Genomic DNA, 9812 nt, shown 5'->3' with positions numbered 1-9812 from the left:
ATATACAATGGAGAAAAAACAGCCTCTTCAATAAGTGGTACTGGGAAAACTGGACAGCTACATGTAAAAGAATGAAATTAGAACACTCCTTAACACCATACACAAAAATAAATTCAAAATAGATTAAGGACCTAAATGTAAGGCCAGAAACTATAAAACTTTAGAGGAAAACATAGGCAGAACACTCTATGATATAAATCACAGCAATATCCTTTTTAACCCACCTCCTAGAGAAATGGAAATAAAAACAAAAATAAACAAATGGGACCTAATGAAACTTCAAAGCTTCTGCACAGCAAAGGAAACCATAAACAAGATGAAAGGACAACCCTCAGAATGGGAGAGAATATTTGCAAATTAATCAACTGACAAAGGATTAATCTCCAAAATTTACAAGCAGTTCTTGCAGCTCAGTATCAAAAAAACAAACAACCTAATCCAAAAATGGGCAGAAGACCTAAATAGACATTTCTCCAAAGAAGATATACAGATTTCCAACAAACACATGAAAGGATGCTCAACATCACTAATCATTAGAGAAATGCAAATCAAAACTACAATGAGGTATCACCTCACACCAATCAGAATGGCCATCACCAAAAAATCTACAAACAATAAGTGCTGGAGAGGGTGTGGGGAAAAGGGAACTCTCTTGCACTGTGGGTGGGAATGTAAATTGATACAGCCGCTATGGAGAACAGTGTGGAGGTTCCTTATAAAACTAAAAATAGAACTATCATACGACCCAGCAATATCACTACTGGGCATATACCCTGAGAAAACCATAATTCAAAAAGAGTCATGTACCACAATGCTCATTGCAGCTTTGTTTACAATAGCCAGGACATGGAAGCAACCTACGTGTCCATCGACAGATGAATGGATAAAGAAGATGTGGCACATATGTACAATGGAATATTACTCAGCCATAAAAAGAAATGAAATTGAGTTAATTGTAGTGAGGTGGATGGACCTAGAGACTGTCATACAGAGTAAAGTAAGTCAGAAAGAGAAAAACAAATACTGTATGCTAACACATACATATGGAATCTAATAAAAAAAAAGGTTCTGAAGAATGTAGGGGCAAGAATGGAATAAAGACTCAGATGTAGCAAATGGACTTGAGGACACAGGGAAGGTGAAGGATAAGCTGGGACGAGGTGAAACAGTGGCATGGACATATATACACTACCAAATGTAAAATAGATAGCTAGAGTTGCTTTGCTGTGCACCTGAAACTATCACAACATTGTTAATTGGCTATACTCCAATATAAAGTTAAAAAAAAAAAAAAGAAAGATAGCTAGTGGGAAGCAGCCGCATAGCACAGGGAGATCAGCTCTGTGCTTTGTGCCCAGCTAGAGGGGTGGGATAGGGAGGGTGGGAGGGAGATGCAAGAGGGAGGGGATATGCGGATATATGTACATGTATAGCTGATTCACTTTGTTATACAGCAGAAACTACCACACCATTGTAAAGCAATTATACTCCCATAAAGTTGTTAAAAAAAAAAGTGTATACACATTTGTCTCCTCTGAGGGGAAGGAGGAAAATCAAGAAATAGGGACCTGGTTTCATGATTAACTTATCTGAGGAAGAGAAAATGGAACAAATATAGTTGTTGAGAGAATGAGTTATCTAATTCACCAATGGCAGGAAATCAAATCAAAGGGTAACCATAATTAATATATTATAAATAATTAATAGGACTACAAGAATTCTCATAAATATTGGAAAGAGCACTGGACTTGCCACTGGATGTGAGATACAAAGGTTGAGCCAGTTTTATCTGAATTTTACAAGGCAGGATGAAAACTGTGTTTCATTTGTAAGAAGTTCTATTATAGGAGCAGAGAGAGGAACCTGGGTCAGGAAGGACAGGCAAAGAAAAATGGAAAGGTCATCCCTGTAGAGCAAAAAAGACAAGAAGATAGAAGAAATCATGACTACGGAGAAAACTAAAAGTAGGGAAATCAGTGAGGATGGAGAAGTTAGCAGGATCCATCATAAAAGTCCTTCCATGGAATGCTAGGAATATGTGCTTTACCATTAATTATTGGAAAGCTGGTAAAATATGTCTTTATGAAAATCTTCAAAGTACATTCAGAAACTAATATTACAAATATCAATGTATTTATCTGAAAAAGTTTTATCATATTTTATCCAGGTATTTTTATATATAAAAGAAAAAATGTTGCTAACAAAGAGAAAAGCCCTATACCTCTCTTCCCCTGTACTCCTGAGGGGCACGTGTTAACCATGAGTTTTTTTTTCTATCCTTTCAGTCTGTTTTTTATGCTTTCATTACCCACCGTCATTCATTCATTCAGCAAATACATCTTAAGGGTGTACTACGTTCTGGATTCTAGGCACTGAAGATACAGCAGGAAAAATATTGTCAAAAATCTCTGCCAATGTGGAGCTTTTTCCTTTGTAACACAATGATCAATAAACATGAAAATACAGGAAGTATATATTATGTTAGATGGTGAGAAAAGTAAACCAATCAAAGGAAAAATGAAGGGTTTGAAGAGCAAGCACTGTTGAAATTTTTTATAGCGTAGCCAGAAGATACCTCACTATTTGAATAAAGAAGGGAGAGAGAGAGGTTTCTGGGGATATGAGCAGGGGATTGGAGTGGGTAGGCAGGGGCACTCTCCAGGCATTGAGAACAGCAAATGCCAGAGGCCTGGGTGGGCCCATGACTGGTGTTTGAAGAAGTGCAAGGTGGCTGGCACTGAGTGCAGTGAAGGGAAGAAGCGAGACAGAGAGAGAAAAGGCAGAGAGCTAAGGGTGGTCTTCCACTCCTTTCCAATGATTCTGGATTTTTTCTAAGTGAATTGGGATGCATAATATACTCTTTTCATTTATATTTATATATATATATATAGAGAGAGAGAGAGAGAGAGAGAGAGAGAGAGAGAGAGAAAGAGAGAGAGCGTGCTCTGTTTTGAAAAGACTATAGAAAAACAAAAAGCAAAAACAAAAACAGAAAGCAGGGGACCATGTTTAAGGCTAAAAAAATAATTTAAAAAGAAATGATTATTTCTTGGCCAACGGCAGTAACTGGACGTGGTTTCTAAACATGTGAAGGTGGAGCCAACAAGATTTGTTAACAGAGCAGATGTGGGATATGGAAACAAGGTACACCCAACCATTGTGTTCCAATGGCCATGTGTTTTCAAAGAGGGAGGAGGGAAGAAAGGCAGAGATGTACCCTTTGTCTAAATAAAATTATGTATATACAATATACAGTTATATAAAAGCACTAAATGTTCATTATTTTTTAAATTGCTAATTATAAAATATTAATGTGATATACAAAGTAAAAAGTATAAAAAGGAAAATCTTCCATAATCCCACTACCTGAAAAACCACCATTGAGATTTTAATGGATATCTTTCCAGGCTTGTGTTTACATAGTTTATAATTGTACAGTGCCTGTATTATAATGCTTTAGTTTTTGCACGTAAACCATTACAGGCTTACAGACCTACAATGCTAAACTGGGAAATATAGCAGTATTAATTTTCCCATTTCAATTTTTATTATTTTCTATGGTAGTTTGGGGACCTAGCCAATGTTTATAATGTATTATTTTTCTGAAGCAAAATGTTTTCCAACTTCCAAGCTGCCAATGAATAAACTATTAGAACACAATCCATTTCTAATTTGGAATCTACTTTAATTTGAAAGATTGAGCCAGTTGTAGAATTGTGTTAAAGCAAGAAAGTCAGTAACGGCTTAAAATCAACAGCTGGGTTGGCATGAAACCCAGTAGATACAGAGAACTGCTGAATAGGAATTAAGCTTTGTTTTTTTTGTAGTATTTTTTATTTTGTCTTTTACTTTATCAGGGATTAACTAGTAAAGTAACAACAACTCATTACATTATTCCTCTAATTTTGGGGTAAATTCATTTCCTTTCTAATAGCTTTCAAAGAATTTTACAAAGATTTATCAAGAACCAATTAGTTTGAACTAGCTTTCAAATCAGTGAGACATTGTACCTAATGTGCTCATGAACTTTTCTATTATTGTACCAAGAAAGTATTTTACGGAATAATGCCAATGTCAATATTTCTAAGAACCAATGATATCCAGAAACTAGAGACTGGATTTTTTTTTCCCCCTAATTTTGACATAGAAACCCAATCTTTTCCTCCTGCATTCAAGAAAAAAAGAAAAAATAACCTCAGGCTGTTGAAAACATTAAGGAAAAGGGTCCATATGTACAACTAAACTTAGAAATGATATTTTACTGATAGGATAAAACAGACACATTAAAATAAATACATTGTCTTCTTTTCCTAAGCAAAGTGGTTAAGAAGACAGCCTCTGGAATCAGATGGCTAAAGTCCCAACTCCAACATTTGCAAACAGCATGGTCTTGGACAAGTTATTAGTCTGAGCTGTGCCGTAGTTTATTCTTTTGTAAAAAGAGAATCATAATAGCAGTTACCTCATAGTTTTTGTGAAGAATAAATGGCATAGTCAAGTGAATGCTTGCTAAGTGGCAGAAGAGTTATTATTTTATTGATCCCATATAGAACTACTGGTCTTCCTCCCAAGGGAGGGCGCAGATGTGTTCCCCTAGATACAGGCCACTAAATGCCATTCAGTGAAATTATGGCCTTATCTAATTAAAGAGAGAGAGAGATCAAAACTAGAGAAAAGGCAATAATTTTAAACACTGTTCTTTAGACTTATTCCTGGGAGAACTTTATCCTGGTTTATGTCAAAATTATATATAACACTGTTCAAGGGGAAAGGAGAAGTGGGCAAAATGAAAAGATTTAATCCCTCAGGTAACACTGGGTCATTGCTGTCACTTCTCTCTCCCGTAATTGTTCAGGTGTGATGGATATTCCATTAATTCAAACTCCAAACTGCAGATTGATTGGGATTATAAAATAATTCCCTCAAATTTCTTCTTCATTTCAGCTGAAGGGTTTTGGTGTGCAGGACCGTTTGCCTGAGAGAACATGATATTCTCCGACTTTAAATGCCAAGCTAATAATCCTCAGACGTACAGACCTTGCCTCAAAAATTTTAAATTTTAGTTTTATCAGTGCTATTCATGGGTTTAATCAAAAGGCCAATTCCAATATTTTTTCATGCATTATTATTGAACAACTAAACCAAAAAAATTATGATATATTTAAGGTGAACCTTTAACACTTTAAGCAATATTTGGTGACTTGCAAAAATAGTAAATGTTTTGTAGAAATAGTAAGTGTTTTCGCATAAAGGCTCACTGAAAAGTTTTATTTCTCTTTCCCTATTCTGCGTTCTCTAGGGGCAAGATAAAGACACTCAGTTTCCTGTTACCCATGAACATGTCTTCATATTCCAAAACCTCAAGTTCTTTGAAATACTCACCAAATCAGACCACAAACCAGCTAAGTACCATTACAGAATAGTATATGTAAGGTGGTGAAATTTCAAAAACAGTTGATTTCCAACATGTGGGAACACCGAGGCCTGGCTGGGTCAATGTCTTCCCCTGCAAAGACCTCTGGCAAGATGCTCAGTAAGATATACAAATATTTGGCGTTGGGTCAATAGAGTTGTCACTGGACTTGGCCAAGAAATGGAAGCCATTACTTTATGTTGCTGTTGATGGGTGCACAGTGGCTGTGGAAGTCTCTCTATGCAGCATGTGAGCAATTAAATGTAATTAAATTAAATTGCATGCTAAGTGTTTCGTATCTGTGCTATGCTATCAGGAAATGCTGCTGTTCCCATTATGTGTCATTCTCCAGTTGAAACTATAACAAATCTAGGAAAAAAAAAGTTCTATTTCTGATTATAACATAGAAGCCACAGTGATTATCCTTATCGTTAATTTGTATGTTGATATTTCACTGACACAAGCTCACTTGGTCTTTTAATATCCCATATTACTGGCTTGTAGACACAAACACAGCAAACTCCCACAGCGTATATTGTGGGCTCAGAGTAACTGTGGGCTGGCTAATGGCAAAGACACTCATCCTGGTTGGAAGGAGAGAGAAAAAGGTTCAAATGATGATTACTTAGGGGCTGAAAACCTCAGAACTCCCTCAAATCCTGAACTTCTAGTCAAGAGACCATCTCCTCCTCCAGGTTTACAGCAATCATGTTCTAATACCAGTATGCCTTTTAAACAAATATCTTATGTTAAAATCTCCAGAGTGTTAAAAGGCAGATCTGGGGGCTCCAGACAGGAACAAGACAAGAAATTTACATTTTAAACAAGCCTTCCCAGGTGGTGTCTTAAACAGCTATGATTGCTATCCACTATTGTAAATACTAAGAATCATAGGGTTCCCCAGATCTGATGCCAAGTTGAAGAAGCAGGGAAGCAAGGAAAGAGTATGAATGGTCCAGTCTATTTCTAAGAGAGGTTTTTAATAATCACAAGACAGACTCCTGGAAGGGAAATGGATGAATCAACGAATACCCTGAGGTAAAAGTTACATAATGGGTCAGATGCTTCCTTTATTTATGATATTCATTTAAGATTAACAATATTCTCAACATTATAACAGGTGTACAATAGGGCAAGGTTACAACCAGAGGGGAAAGATAGGAAAGAGGGGAACTCAAATGTCCAGCAGGGACAGATAAGTGACAGAAAGGAGGGGGGGCTCTGGAGAACAGGCATATGCACACCCCATCCACATGGGGCTGCAACTACTCACCCCTGTGAGGCTGTGTGGGGAAGGGGACACTCCATTGTCACTGGTCTATCGTCCAATTGATGTTAAAATCTGGATTTTTATGCAAAATCTCCTGATTCATAAATACTGGCATTATGTTCAATTTTTAAAACATTGTGAAAACCAAATACAACTGGTCTAAAGACTAGATTTAAGATACCAGGTAAAAATTTATATGTGAGATTTCTAGCTTTTGTGTTTTCTAGCTTTTGATTTTCTCTTGGTTAAGTTGATGAGTCATCAGCTAAAAGACGAACAGCAAGAGACTTCCCTAGCATTCAGAGCTGTGTACTTTACCTGGAAAGAAGAGGAAAAAGAGAAGGAGGAAGAAGGAAGAGAAACCTCCCCATGATGAATTCTTAATGGTCACCATCACTGCCAATAGTGGCAGAAATTCATAACTCTGTGGGTGATGAAAGCCAAAAGTTAACAAATACATCAATCTATTATCAAAGTACACCAACATCTGCCAGAGCTATTTGCTTTCATAAATTGGTCTCCTGCAAATGTCCTTTAACAAATAAAGCTATTGAAACAAAGGAAAACATAAACAATGTGTTCAAAATCAAATGGTTGGCCCTGGCAACTTTTCCAGCACCCCAATTCTGTCTGCTCCGATTTCCTTGAGCTATTTCTACTCCCTGAGCTGTGAATCTAGAATAAACTTAACCAGAAAATAGCTGTGTACAGGGACAATGGGAAACATTATGGAGTTCATTTTATTCCTTAGTCCAAATTCTAGTTTACCCTCTAGAAAACAGATCTTAGGAACCTCTAAGTATCGAGGCAGGCACAATCATTGAGCCTGATGTTTTTACCACCAAAATAAAAAGGGAAGTACAGTAGTACCCTCTGATTACGGAAAACACCACCCATAGAAATTAAAAAATATGATAAAGCAGTCTAAGAGAGAACTATGTGGTTATTGTAATCCACATATAATGTTCAATTATAGTCCTATTTTAAGAGACAGTTCTACTGCCTGCAGTAGTACTTAATTTTTAAATATCAATGCAGAGAAATGTTCATTTATTCAAGCTGTGTTTGAAAAAGCACGTAGTTGAAAAATACTCTTTCTCATACAGGAGTGAATAAAAGACCTGTTGTAGCTTTAATTCTTCTTTGATTCCTGCTTTTATCATTAGTGCTGTAAGACAGTCAAAATATCTCATGACTACAATAATCTACTCACAATTAGTTTTCTGAAACGTGAGAAAAGGAAGACTGAATTTATCCAGTCTCATACATACTCAGTACTTTGACATTATTAAAACTACTTTGAAAGTCGATCTTGAAACAAAATTCTCCATGAACTCAGAGAGAGATTAAACTTGTTCCTGTCCAGGTCTTACTTAAAGATAATTCTCTGTGGCATTCAGGTTTACATTCAGGAAATATCTCCTCATTTTACCTTTTCCTTTAATTAGAATTTCTCCTCCTGCAGGTCAACTCAAAATTCTTACACTTGAGATGTCTGAATGTGAGGACCAATTAAAAGTCTATTATTAATAATGATAACAAATTCATTCTGCCATCTGTGCAATACCATTTTATGAAGACTGTATACATTTTCGTTAAGAGTGTTCCAAAAGATACAGCACCCCTCTTCTTTAGGGAACACAGTTATCAGTCTTAATTTTACTCATTCATGAAAATTGTCCTGAATTCCTTCCATTAATTCCCAAATACACACCCTTCCTCCTTTCTTTCCTCCTTAGTCTTGAGGACTTTTAATTCACACAGTTACCTCAGACCAGAAACTCATTTCTGATGGAAAGATAAGCGGAACAAGCAAGACTATCTAAGTAGGAAAAATTTCACTCTATGAAACACCTAGAAGGTTCTCGGTCTTTGAAATAACATTTTGTCCAACAAACCCCATTGTTTAATATAAGAAAAGCTTTCAGCATTGAAGAGCAGGTAACTGAATGGATAGCTCAGAAGCAAATAACTCTTTGGCCCAATTGCTACACCATTTAGTGCACTAGAAAAAGTAACTTGCTAAATGGCCTGTGGTTACGTGTAACAGTTAAATGGGCATCCAAGAAGTGAGCCAATTACTCCCTTCCTAACTGTATTATTTCATCTAATATGTGGCTGATTTTATATTGCCCGTCAAAGATGTGGCCTTTTTCATCCAGGCCATTGGCTTTGGTTCTAGTTCTATCCAGACTGACCGTGGAAAACTTACATCGCATCATCACACACAGACGCTTCCTCTCTTAAAACAGAAACTCCCTCTGACCTCAAATCTTTTCTAAACCAACTCATTCAAGTGTTCCTCCCCAATATTTACTTTTTCCTCTCTTCAAGTGCTCTACATTTGTAGAGCTGCACTGAAGCTCTTTCCTGGTCACAGAAATCTAGCATTTAAACGATCTCCTCAAGAAGCCACTCCAAGAAAAGCCAGCTCTCAGAAAACTGGGACTCCAAAATCGGAAACTGCTTCAGCCCTCCCGGCCTTCTCTCCCCAGTCCCTGAAACTAAGCATATAGTGGCAGTTCTCAATCCTGACTGCAGCATCAAATAAACCAGAGAGCATTAAAAATCCTATTTCTCCGGAAGCAGGCAAGATGGCGGAAGAGCAAGACGCGGAGATCACCTTCCTCCTCACAGATACATCAGAAATACAGCTACACGTGGAACTTCTCCCATAGAACACCCACCGAACGCTGGCAGAAGACCTCAGACCTCCCAAAAGGTAAGAAACACCCCACGTACCTGGGTAGGGCAAAAGAACAAATAGAGACAAAAGAATACGGACGGTACCTGCACCAGTGTGAGGGAGCCGTGAAGGACGAAAGGTTCCCACACACTAGAAGCCCCTTCGCGGGCGGAGACTGTGGGTGGCGGAGGGGGAAGCTCCGGAGCCTCGGAGGAGAGCGCAGCAACAGGGTGCAGAGGGCAAAGCGGAGAGATTCCCGCAGAGGATCGGTGTCGACCGGCACTCACCAGCCCGAGAGGCTTGTCTGCTCACCGGCCGGGGCGGGCGGGGGCTGGGAGCTGAGCCTCGGGCTTCAGTCGGATCCCAGGGAAAGGTCTGGAGTTGGCAGAGTGAAAACAGCCTGAAGGGGCTAGTGCGCCACGGCTAGCCGGGAGGGAGTCCGG

At 38.1% G+C, this 9812-nt stretch overlaps 1 protein-coding gene across 1 annotated transcript in view; it reads left to right on the top strand.

Annotated features, from left to right (window-relative positions):
- CCDC195 (coiled-coil domain containing 195) overlaps positions 1-5423 on the top strand; it is a 13964-nt gene extending 8541 nt beyond the window's left edge. Inside the window, exon 3 of the mRNA XM_028497127.2 lies at positions 5300-5423. Coding sequence (XP_028352928.2) covers positions 5300-5423 — 124 coding nt within the window. The remainder of the gene's footprint in view (positions 1-5299) is intronic.
- Positions 5424-9812: the final 4389 nt, after the last annotated feature.

The sequence above is a fragment of the Physeter macrocephalus genome, chromosome 2 (assembly GCF_002837175.3).
Source record: "Physeter macrocephalus isolate SW-GA chromosome 2, ASM283717v5, whole genome shotgun sequence".
Taxonomy (NCBI): domain Eukaryota; kingdom Metazoa; phylum Chordata; class Mammalia; order Artiodactyla; family Physeteridae; genus Physeter; species Physeter macrocephalus.
Note: the sequence above shows the minus strand (reverse complement) of the source record. Positions and strands in the feature narration are given on the sequence as shown.